The sequence below is a fragment of the Emericellopsis atlantica genome, assembly GCF_019669845.1.
Source record: "Emericellopsis atlantica unplaced genomic scaffold F5Z01scaffold_10, whole genome shotgun sequence".
Taxonomy (NCBI): domain Eukaryota; kingdom Fungi; phylum Ascomycota; class Sordariomycetes; order Hypocreales; family Bionectriaceae; genus Emericellopsis; species Emericellopsis atlantica.
The window spans coordinates 502,832-519,053 of record NW_025764712.1 but is presented as its reverse complement, the minus strand read 5'-3'; the positions used below and the strand labels follow the sequence as shown (position 1 = coordinate 519,053).

At 57.8% G+C, this 16,222-nt stretch overlaps 4 protein-coding genes across 4 annotated transcripts; all 4 read right to left on the bottom strand.

The window, feature by feature from the left end:
* Positions 1 to 906: 906 nt before the first annotated feature.
* F5Z01DRAFT_652915 (fungal-specific transcription factor domain-containing protein) lies at positions 907 to 4,652 on the bottom strand. Its single transcript, XM_046263316.1, has 5 exons — positions 3,951 to 4,652; positions 3,844 to 3,872; positions 3,569 to 3,789; positions 2,758 to 3,278; positions 907 to 2,706 (listed from the first exon to the last, which is right to left on the bottom strand). Exons 1-5 carry the CDS (start codon positions 4,203 to 4,205, stop codon positions 1,144 to 1,146), a joined length of 2,589 nt encoding a protein of 862 aa, XP_046119288.1. The 5' UTR covers positions 4,206 to 4,652; the 3' UTR covers positions 907 to 1,143.
* A 2,474-nt stretch (positions 4,653 to 7,126) lies between these two features.
* F5Z01DRAFT_620436 (NADP-dependent malic enzyme) lies at positions 7,127 to 9,099 on the bottom strand (the record flags this gene model as incomplete). Its single annotated transcript, XM_046261138.1, has 3 exons — positions 7,127 to 8,033; positions 8,089 to 8,414; positions 8,470 to 9,099. The coding sequence occupies 3 exons, from the start codon at positions 9,097 to 9,099 to the stop codon at positions 7,127 to 7,129; spliced, it is 1,863 nt and encodes a 620-aa protein (XP_046119287.1).
* Positions 9,100 to 11,905: 2,806 nt separating this feature from the next.
* F5Z01DRAFT_620341 (aromatic amino acid aminotransferase 1) lies at positions 11,906 to 13,889 on the bottom strand (the record flags this gene model as incomplete). Its single annotated transcript, XM_046261132.1, has 3 exons — positions 11,906 to 12,575; positions 12,627 to 13,548; positions 13,748 to 13,889. The coding sequence occupies 3 exons, from the start codon at positions 13,887 to 13,889 to the stop codon at positions 11,906 to 11,908; spliced, it is 1,734 nt and encodes a 577-aa protein (XP_046119286.1).
* Positions 13,865 to 16,102, bottom strand: F5Z01DRAFT_652902 (uncharacterized protein). The gene has a single exon (XM_046263315.1). The coding sequence runs from the start codon at positions 15,696 to 15,698 to the stop codon at positions 14,304 to 14,306; it is 1,395 nt and encodes a 464-aa protein (XP_046119285.1). The 5' UTR covers positions 15,699 to 16,102; the 3' UTR covers positions 13,865 to 14,303.
* Positions 16,103 to 16,222: the final 120 nt, after the last annotated feature.

Genomic DNA, 16,222 nt, shown 5'->3' with positions numbered 1-16,222 from the left:
GTCGCGCGGCGCAGGATGTTTGGTGAGGGGGGGATTATTTCTGGTCGGGGTTCGGTGAAGGAAGATGGGGTCTCTTTGGCTGGAATGTTGGACAAGAGACCTATGACAGCACGTCTGACACAAGCAAGAGTGGTGCGCGCGCGGATTCTGGCGCTTGGCACAAGGTTCGGAGAGCTTTCAAACGGGCTTTGCGTGACAGAGGTGTACAGGGTCGTCCGACAAGGTTGTTGGGCAGCGCAAACAAAAGTATGACAAAGGCGTGCGTTGTAAGGAAAAGCAAAGTGTAACTTAGGTGTTTGTGCGTAGTAGTGCACAAGATGATGAGAAGAAGGACAAGGAAAGAGAGTGAATGAATGTGGGGGATGCCCGGGATGAGGCGCGTCGGATGCAAGGAAAGAAAAGGGAAGTGCCGTTTGACGCGAAAAAGAGACGAACGCGTGTGGGCAGGGGAAATTGAGGTCGACGAAGATGAGAGAAGTGGTCAAGGCATCCGCGTCGCCAGTTGGAGGAGGTCCCTAATTACCAGGTAATTAATGACGGGCCCACGGCCGGGCTCCGGCGGGTCCAGGTGGCTCCTGCCGGTTGGTCCACCGTCGGTCCCTGGATAGCAGCCGCCGCTGGCTTATCGATAGTCGATAACGGCGTCAGGGCAACGGCGTCAAGGATGCAAGGGACATGGACCTACTAGGACGATGGAGATGAAAAATTGATGTTTGCCTGGAGAGGCCTTTTGGCAAGGAGTATCTTGTTTGCGCTACAATTCGATCTGAATGATATTTGCGTGCGTCCTCGTCCGGTCTGGCTGTGATGTGCCTTTTGGGCTACCCTAGATCTGCATTGGCGCCTACGCATGCCATCTCTACATGTCACATGTGGAATCAAGAAGCTCAAGAAATTATGAAGATGGTTATTAGTGACAAAAAATGATGTACGTTCCTATTTACATCGAAGCATTCATGAACAGCGGCGTTCGACAAGCAAGGTATCACCGTTCAGGGGCAAACACCACACGTCGTCAACGCTTCCTTATTTTGTCTAACCTGTACTATGCGTATGCTCAAAGCCATAAACCATACCTGACGTGGACCCCAGACACCGCAACGCCCTACCCAATGAACAAACCAAATCAAATAACCAGACAGATCAAATAACCATGGGCCCATCCACCGCCACAGGAGCCGCCGCCGTACTCTCCGCCGCCGGGAACTGCAGCCACTGATCGACATCAAAGTCCGTGCCTGCCACGGCATTCCAATCAAACTCGTCATGGCCCTGCATGAAATCAAGGTCAAGATCCAGATCCATCATCTCCACCTCGGGATCACTCGCGCTGGGCGTCGGACCGTTGCCGTCCCCGAAATCGGTGTGGGGGGGACTGTGCCCGTTGAAGGGCGGCGTCAGGTCCAGGTCGGCCGTGTTGACGGTGGCCGGGGGCGCCATGGCCTTGCGGAGCTGCTCGACGGAGGAGACGGACATGTGTCTCTGGTCGTTGAAGAGCGACTCCGAGGCCGTCATGTACGGCGCGTTGTCCGGCGGCGGGGTCTGCGCGGAGAAGTCGGCGGGCGCCTTGTTCGTCGTCATATGTACGGTAGTATTAGTGGCCGCCGCGGCGTTCTGGCTCTGCACGTCAATGGCGGCCTTTCGCACGGCCGCGTCCAGGAAGCCCGTCGCGTAGTCGGCCGCGGCGTAGATCTCCCGCAGCTTCTCCATGACCTTCATGCACTGTTTGAAGCCCCGCGTAGCGCGCTGTGCTGCCTCCTGGTCGACGTTCTTCATCTCGAGGAGGTGGATGATCATGGCGGGCAGGACGACGGTGACGCCGGTGGTGGGGAGATACTTTTCGAGGCGGAGCTGGTGCAGCGAAGCAGCCATAAAGGTGATGTGGTTCGCCGCGTCGCGGACGCGCACGCGGGACATCTCCTGCGCCTGGCGAGACGTCGTAGGCGCATGCGTCGGGCTCGATGGTAGGAACTGGGGACGGTGGAGGGCGGAGATGGTTGTATAGTAGACCATGTGGAGTAGCGTCCTCTGCACGGCGAGCGTCGACTTGCCCCCTTCAATGTCCAAGGGCGTCAGCGTGCGGTACTGGCAGGACTGGGGCAGAGACTCGGCCCAGGCCATGAGCTCCATGTCGACGACCTGGACGCTTTCCACATTGTCGAGCTGTTTGTTGGGGAAGAGCATCATGGTGCTGTTCGTGGTGTTGTCGGGCTTCGTCTTGTCACGGATGAGGACCGAGTACTGCGCCTTGAGCATGTGACTGATGCACACACAGAGTTCTGCCTTGGCGATGCACATGGCGGCCAGTTCGCGTTGCATAGAGGTGTCGCGCATCAGTGTACAGCTGGCGGGGATGACGGTCACATTGTCCGCGAGTGGCTGGATCTCAAAGTCGGATTCCTCCAGCATGGGGACGTCAAAGTCTTCGTCCTTGATGCGGGTGGGACGTCGCATGCCGAGGGCGATGAGGCGGTCGCGCATGAAGCAGGACCACCAGATGCGCTTCCAGAGCTTCTGCTTGCGGATGGACATTGTCGTTGCGCCAGGGTTGCGATGGAGGCCGATGGTGTGGGCGAGCGAGATGGCGACGCCCATCCAGTGCCAGGTGTCTTTCTGGTCGTCGGGAGTCTCGTACCAGTAGGACATGAGGAGCAGGGCCTGGACCAGGACGAGGCGGTCCATCTCGTAGTCAAAGTCATAGAGGAGCTGTGAAGTCAGTTTTTGCTCTCGTTAATATGGGCAAGTCAAGTGTCTTACCCTGGTCTTCTGGAAGAAGGACTTTCTCGCCGCTTTGCGTGTGGTGTAACCAGCCTCCTTTAGGTACTTCATGTCGACAAAGGCGGATGCCGAGAACATGACGGCATGGTACAAAAACAGACTCGTCTGCCCATTGATCCCATCTCTTTGGTTGACAATGTCCAAGAAGTCATGGAGATCCATCAATGGCATGTACGGATGGACATACTCGACATAGCTTTGCAGCAGGGCATTTTGCAGGCCGACAGAGGGCAGGGTCAGCGCGCCCTTGATGTGCAGATAGCTCACATCCTCGGCGGCGATTCTGGTCGGAAGAGGTCGAATAAAGGCGGGTAGTTGCGAGGCGAGGTCAGGCTCCTCTAACGAGTTGAGAAACTGCGCGGTGAGGTTGGAGATGGGCTGGTTGGTGGCCGGGTTGGCGTTGAGCGGTGTCGGCGGGGGGTTCGGCCATTGTGGAGTCTGGGATTGAGGTGTTTCCACCTGGGCGGCAGACTGGATGCTTCTGTAGCCGGCGCGTTGGTCTTGTGGCAGTCAGCGATCTGTCTCTGTCATGTGCTTCTCTGAGGAGGAGTGAGGTGAAATTCAGTGTGCGTCGTGCGTTGGCATGTGAAGGTGGGGAAGGGAAGGAACTGGAGCACTGGCAGGTTCCTCCATGTTTCGAGGGAATGAAAAGTGGAGACCGATCCCAGGAGATGCGGAGAACGAAATCGGAGAAGCTTGCTTTCGTCATCCAGCGCACGCGCATCGCATACATGCATGCGACGAAGCAGGGTGACGGACACAAACTCCCGTACTGGAAAGAGGTACTCACAAAGCAAATTGCTCGATGTCTCCTGTGACGAGGCCAAGAGATCGACATCGCTCGAGATGGCGGAGCCACTGCTCGGTCTCCTCAGCTCCGCCGCGCTGTGGATGGGGACCGGATGCTGTGTCGACGGTCGTGCTGCTGATTTGCATCGCAAGTGCGGCGGGCCAGACGAGCTGCTGCTGTTGCTGGTCTGCTGCGACACGGGGGGCGTCAAAAGGTGTTTCCTAGCCGCTCATTAGCATCGCATGTCCTTCCATGGGTAGCACGGATGCACGTACTTCCTTCGTCGGCTCTCCTGGACATGGCACTGCGACACTCCGTCAGCCATTGCTCTGATCCTTCACATCACCTTACCCAAGATGAGGCGCGTAAATTGGTCAAATACCTCAACATTGTCAAAGCGACAGTTGGCGCAGGGCGACTCGTCGACCACGTTGCAGCGCACTTTACGGGCGCGGCAACTCACGCAGGCGCGCGCGGCTCGGCGCTTCTTGGCGGAGGGCTCCGTTGCGGAGGCTGTCGAGTCGGACCGCTTCTTGGATTGGGGTATCTTGTCCATGGTGGCGGACTGTGATGCGGGTGGTGGTGGTGGTGGTGTGCCAGCGGCAGAGGTATCTGAAGCGTCGGTTTCCGATGTCATTGTGAATAGTGTCTCAGTGTTGCAGTTCCCGGTGGAAGTTTCCTTTCAATATAATATTTGGCGGTAAATTGGTGTGGGTGGTTGTGACGTTTTCTGTTATTGCAACTGGACTTCCTTGTGTCCGTTCGTCCGTGAGGGTGTCCCGAGGCTACAGCCGCTTGAGTGATGGGTGATTTTTGATTTTTTTTTTCTGCAATTGCAAACAACAGCAAAAATGGTAGAGTGGAGAGTGTGTACAGCAAGTGAATGCGTACGGGTTCGCTAGACGCAGCGAATAGTCAGAGCAGAAGATAGAATGGTACTATCGAGGACTCGAGAGGAGGTGGACTGGTGTGTCGACCTTGAACCTGCTTACAGGTGAGTGAGGTGAGAGTTTGGAGGGGCAGTATCCGACTCCAAGAACGAGAAGGGGGAGGGAGGAAGACGGAGAATCCGGGGGTGGGGGCATGTGCGTTTATATGAATTTGAAATTCACTCTGTTCAAGAGAGACTCGAGCACTCCATAAGTGGATAAACATTCTGTTGCTGAGGCTTGGCCGTGCGTCGTGGTCCTGGACGGGACTCGTTTTGGAATGCGTGGTATTATGGGGCCGATGTACTCCGTACTGTACCATCCCATCCGGGGCAGGGGAGGGCCAGGAGGATGTGGATGCCAATTGCAACTCCAGTCTCCTGGTGCTTCTATCGGTGCTTGAACTCTGCTATTTAGGCTTGCATGGCTGTTTGCTTTGCTATACTGGCCTAGCACTCGTCATGAGAAGTGCTCGCCATGCACATGTACCAGCGTCGAAGCCCTATCCAAGTTGCGCACACGCTCGGTCAATGCCCGTGTCTGCTCCCGTGGGAATAACCATTAGGTACGGAGTACGTAGCAATTAGGCCCTGCGAGTAAAATCATCACGATGAATCGCGGCAATGCTCCACGAGACGTCCCACACCTTGGATGAGCCACCGCTGTGGAGCGGCCAATCATCGAGCATTGGTTCGAGTCAGGCGCTTTGGAGGAATTCTCTCCGTCACGAGCCTACGAGTCTCGCGATCATTTCCGGGGAACACAAGCCTCGCTTCGCTCTCCTCGAAACGTTTGCATGTGTCAGGGCAACAAATAGACTCATTGATGGCAATTAGCTTCATGCGTTCAACCTGATCTCAACGCAATGCCTTTACTCCCAGAGAGCACGATCTCCTGCTCGCGAGCATCTCACATGAAAGTCGCGTGTATGTAATGGGCAAGAAAGCTGCAGCCCACGCCCTCGTTCCCACCAATCATCAATTTCGATTCCTCACCATGATGAAGCAAGCGTCTGCTCTGCATGCTTTATACCTAATAAGTCGGCAACAGTCGGACTGCCGCGCTAACGTTATTACGACGTGCGCTCGATCCCTTTTTGCGTCCAGGGCTCGGACAAGAGGAACACACATGTCATGATGAACTCATCCGTACAACTACTCTACATGTAATTACTGACTGTATTACTATTCGCCATGTGAACCAAGTGACCACAAGTGCGCCCCAAGGTCATGTTCCTCACCGCTCACAAGAACTTTCCACGGCCCAGATCACCAACTTCATGCTCCGTCGGCCAAATCTCGAGTCGCCGGACCCTCACTCGGCCAGCCTTCCCGTCCAAGACGCGGTCAGCGTGTCCGATGATCCCCTCCATCCATCAAACAAGTCCGTCCATCCATGGACCATCCATCCATCCATCCCCCCTTTCGCGCTCCACAACTGCTCCCCGTCTCCGTCCGCCCACAGTGGACGGGGGACCTCTTGGCGTCCGCCGCTCGGTCACCGCGCGGAACTCCGAGTCCAGCGCCGAATGACCACCATCAAGCTCCCCCTTTCATCAGCTGTACCTCTCCAGTCCCCCCCCCGCGGAGTGCGTCCCCCTCCATCGAGCCCCGAGGTCTCCTTCAATAATAATCTGGGGCTTCGTCGAACAGCGCGAGGTCACGACCCGCATCTACTCTTGGCGAGATTCGACGCCTGCCTTTGATCACCACGATCCAGATCCGCTGCCGAGGCCCTCCCCCAGGACCCTCACCTGTCAAAAAGGTGAGCGCAGGTCCCCCGGGCCCCCGTCAGCATCGACACCATGCTCTCTTCATCGTGCCGAGGCACATGAGACCTGGAGAGCTCCTCCATCAAGGGCCTCTTTCTCCATTGAGAGTCCCTTGCGATCCGTTCATGGGTGAGCGCGTCGCTGGTATTACTTACTTGGGTTCGAACGAGCGAAGCCATTTGTCTCGACAGCTGCAGCTGGAAGCCTCGCTACACGAACATGCGCCTCATGCACTATCGTGCGATGATCCTGTCCGTTCGCGAGAACAAGCTTTCCTGCATACGTCAGTACAGCGCGGAAGATATACTAGTCATGATTATCATTAACATTCTCGCCTTTGGAGCTATCCCATCCCGCCCCTCACGGCAGTTGTCACCACCCACACACATCAATCAACCAATGCACCTTCGGCTCCGACCGAGGCTCCTCCCCCTCACCACCGCACCGGCGCCCAATGTCCAGAAGCGGTAGCATCTTCACCTTGTCGTCCCAGGCACACGTCACCGCTGTCCTTGGAGCTGGCATAGTTGATGATCTGCGCACATTGGCTTGTTGTGTGTGATTGGGTAGCTGTCAGTGATCACTGATGGCATCTCGCATGACCAACTCGGCCGAGCAATGTTCAGCCAGCCATCCCAGCATCGGATCCGGTCTCCCGCGCACGGCATGCACACACGGAACCGACGGACGGCAAGTGGCAGCGAACAATGCACTCAAGTGAGCTGCGCCAACTGCCAGGCTGTCTCTGCATCGTGTCTCTGTACAACAGTCACCACGAGTTCATGGAAGTGTCATCCGCACAAGCGTGCCGTCATTATGAATTATCCTGGTATCTATCTTTCTCTCCTCTAGCATGCTCTATAGCCGCCCCTTGGCATCAGCAAACGACACCGGGTCGTACACTTGCGACTTGATAAACGACACGAGGGCGACGTCGCCCCACTCCTCCCACTCGACCCATTGCTCCTCAGGCAGGTCGCTCACGCCGTCCCGCCGCGCCGCCTTCATCACCTCCCGCGCGACGACGAGGCTGGCCTCGCGCACGCGCTCTATCCGGGGGTAGATGAGACCCGCGTGGAGCTCGTCCGCCGTCAGCGACTTAGACAGCGCGTCGGCGGCCGTGTACACCATCTCGTCCGTCACGCGGGTGGCCTTGGCCAGGATGGCACCCAGACCCAGGCCGGGGAAGACGTAGACGTTGTTGCCCTGGTTGGGGAGGTACGTCACGGGTCCGCTCTCGCCGCCCGTGTTCTTGGTGATGGGGGAAAAGGGCGAGCCCGAGGCGAAGATGGCCTGGCCGTCCGTCCACTCCATGGCCTGCTCAAAGGTGCACTCGGCCTTGGTGAGGGGGTTGCTGAGGGGGAAGAGGATGGGGCGGCGGCCCGCGCCACCGGCGTCGACAGACCACTTGAGAGCACGGATCGTGGGCTCGGTGAAGCAGCCAAAGGTGGCGGTCAGGCCAACGAGGGCGCTGGGCTTGACGTACTCAATGACCTCCTCGAGCGTGCGGAACTGGCGCTCGCGGTTGTCCGTGCGGGCAAAGTACTTCTTGTGCTCCGCAAGGCGGTCGCCGCGGTCGTGGGTAACCAGACCCTTGGTATCGACGAGCCAGAACTTGTCACGGGCCTCCTGCGTTGTCAGGCCGCGACGGGTGTAGTACTCCATGAGTTGCTTGGCGACACCCACACCGGCGGAGCCAGCACCCATGAAGACGAGGCGCTGCTCCTCCAGGGGCACGCCCGAGTTCTCGACGGCGCCAATGTATCTGTCGTCCTTGTTAGCCAATGTTGCACAGCGATGACCGCAGCAGGCGTGCTTACCCTCCTAGGACCACGGCGCCGGTGCCTTGCACATCATCGTTGAAGCACCTGTGGGTGTTCCTGTACCGGTCAAGGTACTTGAACGCCTTCTCCGTCTCAAAGTCCTCGAATTGAACCACCATCTCGGGGAAGACGTCCTTGACGGCGTCCATGAACTCGTCCATGAATTCCTGCTGGACGTCGACGGGCACGCGACGCTGGCGCAGGCCGAGATATAGAGGATCTTGGAGGTTCGTCTCGTTGTCGGTGCCGCAGTCGAGCACGATTGGCAGGGTCTTGGAGGGATCGATGCCGGCGGCGGCTGTGTAGAGGGCGAGCTTGCCGATCTGCTACTTGTCAGTCTCTGGTCATCCGATAGTTGGCAGCCTGTATAGTACTGACCGAAATACCGACACCGTTGATGCCTAGATCACCCAGACCCAAGATGCGCGAGCCATCTGTCACGACGCAAATCTCGGGCTTCTTGCAGGGCCAGTTGCGCAGCATAGTGCGGATGCTCCTGCGCTGCTTGATGGAGATGTACAGGGCCTCTGGACGTGTGTAGAGGGATGAGTACTGCAGGCAGACGTCGCCAATGGTGGGGGTGTAGACGAGAGGCATGAGCTCGCGGATGTTGTCCATGACGACGCGGTAGAACAGGTCAATGTTCTCGGCCTTGAGCGAGGACAGGTAGAGGTACTTGTCGATGGGCGTCGGGCGCGACTGGATCATCTTCATGGCGCGGGCGCATTGGGTCTGATAGGACTCGATCGTGTGGGGGATGAGACCGGTGAGGTTCTTGTTGATGCGCTGGTCCGGGGTGAAGGCAAGGCCCTTGTTCCACTGCGGCTCGCGCAGGAACTGGTAACCCGAGGCCATGGTCTTGTCGAAGTACTCTGGCTCGTGGTCCTGGTGGACTTCGGCGTAGTGGTTCTGGGCGTACCCGCGGTGCTGATCGAGCGAGGCGGCCTGGACGCGCGACTCGATGGAGGCGAGGCTGGTTGTTGTGGAAAGAGGGTGGCTGGAAGTCATCCTTCGCGCGGCGGCGGCGGAGGAGGAGGAGATGGAGGAGGAGGGAGAGGAGCGACCCTTATGATGTCTAGAGGCGCTGGTCGCAAACGCGGGTGTGGGGGTGGGCGAGGCGTCTCTGAGGGAGAGGGCCGAGAGGCTTGGGGACCGAGGTGTGGGGACGGTGAAAATGCCCGAGGCAGAAGACGACGAAGCGACAGACGACATTGATCGTCTGGAGGATGCTATGCAGAGAGAGGACAGGCAGTGTGAAGAGCACGAACGAGAGGAGATGGTAATGGAAGGAAAAGGGGACAGAGCTCTGGGTAGGTGCGTGGCGGAGGACCGGCAGGTTATAAAGAGCTTGCTGGCCTGGCCGGCGACGACAGCAGTCTGACCCATCTTGGGGCGGGCGATGGCAATTAGGCGAGGAGGAGCTGAGACCGGATAATAGAAAGGAATTGAGAAACGTTTCGAGGGTCAGTCTCAAGCTCTGCCTGGATATTCCGAAGGGTGTGGGTTGCAATTGACGGGGACTGCAGGTCGCGCGTGCGTGGTTGCTGGGGCTATGGGGATTCAGGGTCTGTCTGAGAACGCGGACGGGGATTGGATCCGAGAGAAAGTCAGGCGCATCGGTGCGCGCAGACTGTTAATTAGAGGTGATGTCTTGGGCAGCAATGAGAAATGAGTATGGACACCAGACAGAAGCAATCCTTTCGTGACGATGGCAGAATGAATTGAAGGTGAGGAACGCCGGTGCCGGAGGCGGTTGGACTGGTACGTGTTACTCGCAAACTGAGTCGCGCCTTCCTACCGGTGAGATTGCGGCTTGCAGAAAATGCAAGCGAGAGCAGGAGCAACCGGCAGACGAATGAATTACAGCGACGACAGGGCGAGCCAGAGAGGAATCAATCACTGCGCAGCGACTGATTCGGTTTGATCTGACAATCTTTTTTCTCTTGCTTTTCCCGTTTTGTGACTCCAATGTGGAGACTCGGGTGCCCAGGTTTGGGGTAACGGCAGGGGCTGCACGGTCGTTGAGACCTCGAGACGCGCCGAGATCGCCCGTGCTGGGCAGAGGAAAAGGATTGGATTCACAGAGCAAGGGAGAGAGGGGCCGGAAGCTGATGATTTCGAATTGCGACCCGGCCCAGCGTTGCCGGTGTTGGGGTTGGGCTTGCTGGATCAATGTTAGTGAAGTGAGCGCATCGTCTTGGGGCTATGAGGCCAGGTCTGCGCTCCCAAGGCCTTTGATGCTACCAATTGCTGGTTCTGACTGAAGCTTCGTGGTTGAAACATAGCATTAGCTCGACTCCATGATAACAGACTCAGGCCCAGCCCGCCGCGACTATAGGTAGTCCTGCGGCTTGACACGAACGAAGCTTCACGCCGCAATGCTTCAACAACCGGAGCTCAACGGAGGGCCGGGCGCCCCAACCCCACCACAGCGGACAACTTCCGGCGCCGGGGGTCCCACCCCCTGGCGCCTGCGCGCCCCGGGATCGCGTGCTGCGTCCTCCGTTTTCGTGCCTGACGGACGGTGTCCGTGATGGAGCCATCCCCCCCCTTGCTACGAAAAGTGCACGTCGGGACATGTCCGGAAGTGCTGAACTAAAACTACCAACGTTGGAGACCGTGAGCCTGTGTGCGAGCATGGTTTCTCATACGTTCTCACAGCTCGAGAGGCTGAGACTGAGAGCTCGAGATCAGACGCACCAAGTGACAAACTGGACCCCTGCTCCACGTTACAACGTGCATAACGTACTGCATACGCGCATCGTCTCACCGGCGGTGAGAGCCTACATGTTGTATGATAGGTGGTTCTCTTTACCTCCCTCGTTTTCTAGCGAGAGCCCGCATCGATTGTGCGTGAAGTGATGACGGTGGGCCCAGCTTCCACTGGCCTCTATCCGTACTATTCGTTCGTGTAACATACTACGTATGTCTCAGCACCCATCCGAACCTTGCAGAAACAATGCGTTGAAGGCCCCGAGCTCTCCCGAGCTCGTAGCAGCGCTGCAGCAGAGAGGAACGAGTCGGATTCTGTCAGTCTGGGGATGGACGCACATGTAGCAGCATGCGGACGCCACGCGCGGCTCCATCCGTCTTCTGAGCTGAGCTTGTCCGCGTTGAGCCTCGGTGTTCTTGCTAGCTACGGTTCAACCAAGTCGCGTTGCTCGTCGCGAGACAAGTATTAGCTTGTGAAAGGCAAAGATCAGACCAGAGCGAGAGCAAGTGGCCCTCGGCAATCGTCCAGCTGCCCAGCATCCGGGCTTGGAGTATCTGTACGTAGGATCCCGATGACAGCGACCCGGCCTGCATGAGACCACAGACGCTCAACAATTTCCAAATGCTTGTCCCCAGATTCCAGTCGGACCAGTCCTCTCACCGCTCACGGTCCGTCCACGGGTGCATCGTCGGCTCGGCTGGCCCAGCCGATCCTCGTCACAACGCGGGGTGAGACGACTAGTAGGGCTGCCAAGTACGGGCCGTACTTTGTTCACATGTCACTCGCTCCCAACAAAGAAGCTCCCGTAGCGGCTGGCAGCTCAACGCGCATTGCTTGTCGTGCGAGTTCGGAATACCCTGGAGCCGATCTGATCCGGATGTCTGATAGCGACGTTGCGGCAGCAGCAGTCTACATCCCTCGGTTAGACGACTTGTTTGATGGAAGCACATGCAATTTCCTTCGGCATGTGGTTTAGATGGTGTTGATGAAGCGTATCCTTCTCAGGAGCCGTCTCTATACTTCACCTACCATAGGTGCAGCACCCCCTCCCATCTTTCAACGTCCCATCGAGTCAGAGATTCTGCCTCGCTGACAGCTCATCTAGTCAAGCTCGTCCACCAGCTTCTCAATGGTCTCGACCTTCTTGATCCTCCAGAACCGCTGCACGCCCTCGCCAAACCTCCTCGCGCTCGGCCCCACAGCCTCATCCTCCTCCGCCGCAAAGCACAGCCGGAAGAAGCGCCATCCACGCTCGGCGAGGATACTCTCGTTCGCGCAAAAGATGGTGCCCGGCGCCGCGAGTACCTTGTAAGGCGCCTTTGTCAGGTGCACCATGAGGGCCTTGCTCATCAGCGGGCCGTCGAGGACGGGGTAGGTGGTGCCGCGGGCGTTGAAGAGCGGGTGCGACTCAAAGTGCATCTGCAGCCAGATGAACATGCCGCCGCGGGGCCAGTCAAAGCTCATGAGCTTCGTCTTGGAGATGACGCCCCACTCGGCGTCTTGGTCGGCGACGGGCGTGGACTGCTTGAGTTGGTAGGCGTGCTCGTCGAGGAGAGAGGCCATGGTGTTCATGCGACGCTCGTAGACGCCGCGTAGACCAGAGAGCCAGCGGACCCAACCGTCGGTCTGCCAGCCCTCAAAGGACTGCTGCTCGCTGCGCGAGAGGGAGAGGAAGGATCGCGTGGCGGCGGGTGGTTGGGGCCCCATGATGGCTTCGGCCACCATGGTCTGCACAAAGCCCGAGGGCTGCTGTGTGGTCGTCTCTGTGATGCTGCTTGGGGGTTAGCACGCTGGCAGAAGGAAGATGATGGGGTATACGGACCGGAGAAGACGCTCGATAAAGGCGGGCTGCGCCGTGATCCAGCCCAGACGGCAGCCCGGAGCAATCGTCTTGGAGAATGTGTCGAGGCGGATGACGCGACCTTGGACGTCCATGCTCAAAAACGAGGGGACGAGCGAGTCGAGGAATTCGTATCCACTCGACTTTGTCGGCTTGTAGTGCTCGCGGATGGAAAAGGGGAGCTCGCGCGACTTGGCCTCCTCCTCGGCGGCCGAGGGGTACTGCAGGTACCAGTAAGGGTCGTCTTCCACGATGATGACATCGTATTCGCAGCACAGCTTGTAAATGTCCTTCCTCCTCTTGACCGACAGCACGCCGCCTGTGGGATTGTGGCCCATGGTGACCGAGTACATGAGCCTCGGCCGCGCGCCGTTCCTGGGGTCCCAGTTCTCCAGGACGTCCTGCAAACCACCCTTGCCGTGGACGAGCATGCCCTCGGCGTCGACCTCGACGGGGACCATCTGCGCGCCCTTGGGCCTGGCGGTGTCGGGCGCGTTCATGTAGACAAACACCTCGCACAGCATGCCGGGCCTGGCCTCGACGGGATCGCGGTCGGGCAGCCAGGGCTCCATGAGCATCTCAATCGTCTTGTGGAAGCCATCGGTGCTGCCGCACGTGAGGATGACCTCGGGCCCGTTCAGGTAGGGAACATGAGGGTGGAGGTGATTCCTGGTGAACTGGCGGATGAAGCTCCTCAGCGGTGGGTAGCCCTCTGCGGTGCCGTACTGGAGGCCCGTGGAGAGATCAATCTTCTTGAGCGGGTCGGCTTCTGAGTTGGTCTTGGGCACGGTGATGTGGGAGGCTGATGGCGGGCCAGGCTCGTTGGGCGTGGGATCCCAGCGCTCCGGTTTGGCGATTTGCGCCTCGAGGGTGTCAAAGGGGAAGAGGCTGACGTTGGGAAGACCTGCGTTGCTCAGCTGTCAGTCGGACGCGCGCGCGCGACGATCCTTGCTTGCTACATGTATGTTGTCTCGCTCTCCACGTGGGCATGCATGCTAATGAGACATACGCTCACGCTAATGAGGCGTTGACCTTGGTAGCGTGCTAATAGTACATCCAATGCTTATCACGTGGAAAGCTAGAAGGAAGAGGAGAAAACACACCTCCAGCTAGATTTCCTATCCCGGGGATCTGGAAGAACTTGTAGAACATCTTGATGGCCGACGCCTGGCGGTTCTTGGTGGCGCGCGTGAAGTGGTGGCTGAGATCCCGTGGGGGAGCCAGCGGCTCAGAGTGTGGCGTCATGTCTGCTTGTCGTCTGCCCGTGAGAGCCGTGTGATTTGATCCTGTCGAGAAGAGTTGCTGGAAGTGACGCAAAGTAAAAGAGCGAAAGTATGTGTCGAGGAGCAAGTAGGAGGTGGAGCAAGCAAGCAAACACAGAGAGTCAAGTCGATGATCGTAGATAAGGATCATGGACGGGTGAGCCTGACAAATCCAAGAGGGGCCCCCATCGAGGTCACTCCGTCAATTGCAAGGTATGGCTTGGCCGGGGTTGCGGAGTCCGCCGGACAAGGGACTGGACCCGATCTTTATACCGTAGCTGTCAGATTGTCTTCTGCCTTTCAGGCTTCATCTTGACATTGATCACCATGTCCGTCCGTGCACTGCGCTACTACATGATCGTCACCATGCACGCCAACAACAATACTACCATCCCCCTCATATTGTCCTCTCCGGCTCATACCGCAAACCCAGCTCGTCCAGTGTCTTGGCTGTGCCACCCGCCTTCTCGAAGCGCAGTTTCGCATCCGCGTACACCTTTCTCTCCCAGAACTTCTCATCATCCCACCGCGGCCCTTCTTTACCCAGAAAACTGGCCTGCGCCGCCCAATCGTGTAGCTCATTGATGTAGTGGCCATCCTCCAGCGGACTGAACACGTGAAGCGCGCTCTCTTTTCGTTTCTCCAGATCTTGTGACCATTGCCGCATTTCGGCTTTCGATGGCAAGGCGAGTGTGTTGGCCCAGAGCGCCGCGAAGACGGACGCCTGCGCTTCGGCAGTGGGCCAGGGAATGGCTTTGATGTTTAACCCCGGGAAAACCAGTGTCGGATGCTCAATGTGGATCAGGTGCTTGTACAGCCCGTGCACCCCTTTGCCGTCCGTGATGAGCCCAAGCTTCTTGTCTAGAAAGGGATAGCTGTACATGAACCCTGTGCAGAAGACGACTGCGTCAATGTCGGTTTCCACCGAGCCATCAGCAAAGCGCACACCTCGTTGCTCGACGAGGAACTCGCTGATCTGCGGCACTTCTCGACAGCCAGTATGCAAGAGCCGCTCCTCTGGCGTGGCCTCTTTGACGGACAAGAGGGCGGGCTGCCTGCAGACGCCGTTGATTTGAAGTGCGATATCCGTCCCTGACGGTCCATTCCCGACAACGACAACCTTCTTGCCTCTGTACATATCGGGCCGTCGAAAATGCTTGGAGTGGATGATGCTTCCAGGATAGCGCTTCGAGAAATCCTTGATATTGCTGATGGCAGGAATAAAGGGCGTGGCGTAGTGTCCGTTGGCAATGACAACGGCATCAAAGGTCTCATCAAGCTCGCCCTGCCCTATTGTCGAAGTAGCTTGAACCCTCCAGCGGTCATGTCCGTCCTTTGCCGCAAGGTCGATATGTGTCACTTGGTAGCAGAAGCGGATCAGGTCCCGGACATCCTTTGCGTACTCAAGCAAATAGTTTTGGATGTACTCTCGTGACGGGAACACCCAGGCATCTTTGGGGAACGCCTTATCGGAGAATCGCATGAGCTGGCCTGGGATATTGGCGTGCAGCTTGTGATACATTGGCGATGGGAATATCGGCGCCTTGCTTCCATCCTGCTTCAAGGGCTCATCCGGCCGTAAGAAAGGATCCTGTTGAGGAATAGGCGAAGGACCGGGCGTTTCCTCCTTGTAGTTCCATACGCCGCCCACCTCATCCTGCTGCTCCAGGACGGTGACTTGGCTGAAGGAGCCCTGCGCCTTGAGATATTTGGCCGCCGCGAGACCGCAGGGCCCAGCCCCTATGACGGCGATCTTGGAAACGGAGAATGCAGGCGAGGTGAGAGAGCCCATTTTATAGTAAGCGGCAGGTTCATGTTGTCATGGCCAAAAGGCGCGGATTGGCATGACGAGGCCTGGCGAGAACAGTGGTGGGGCTGCAGCACGCCTTGCCACACGACGGCACCTAAGCTTGGCGAGCATTGTGATAAGCCGACTACTAGTAACATCCATATGCCTGATTGAGTCTCTGACCCGGATGCATTCGCATTCCAGTACATCACCGAGAAACCGCGACCTTACCTGTCGTCATTGACTACTTAGTAGCACATCGGTACTAGAGCTCTGTGCTGAACTCGACGAACATCCCCGCTGTGCAGTTGCGCAAAGAAATCACATTGATGGGATGGGACAGAAGGCGCCTGGATGGTCGTCGAGAAACTATCACCTTTCTGAACCAAAATACATGTAGTAGCAAGAGATTGAAGTGAGAGCTCAATGCTGAGCGTGAATGACCAGCAGCTCCTTCACCGCCTTCCCAATGCGGCAGCCACCCGCGTCGACCCGTCGAGCTTCCCATTGACGCCAACAGATGCATG

Bases quoted from the DNA above. Each gene is read 5' to 3' on its own strand.
- F5Z01DRAFT_652902 (XM_046263315.1), bottom strand. From the start codon at position 15,698: ATGGGCTCTCTCACCTCGCCTGCATTCTCCGTTTCCAAGATCGCCGTC.
- F5Z01DRAFT_652915 (XM_046263316.1), bottom strand. From the start codon at position 4,205: ATGACATCGGAAACCGACGCTTCAGATACCTCTGCCGCTGGCACACCA. The intron at 3,873-3,950 runs GTATTTGACCAA...GGAGTGTCGCAG, and splicing joins GTCGCTTTGACAATGTTGAG to TGCCATGTCCAGGAGAGCCG. The intron at 3,279-3,568 runs GTGAGTACCTCT...GACTGCCACAAG, and splicing joins GACATCGAGCAATTTGCTTT to ACCAACGCGCCGGCTACAGA.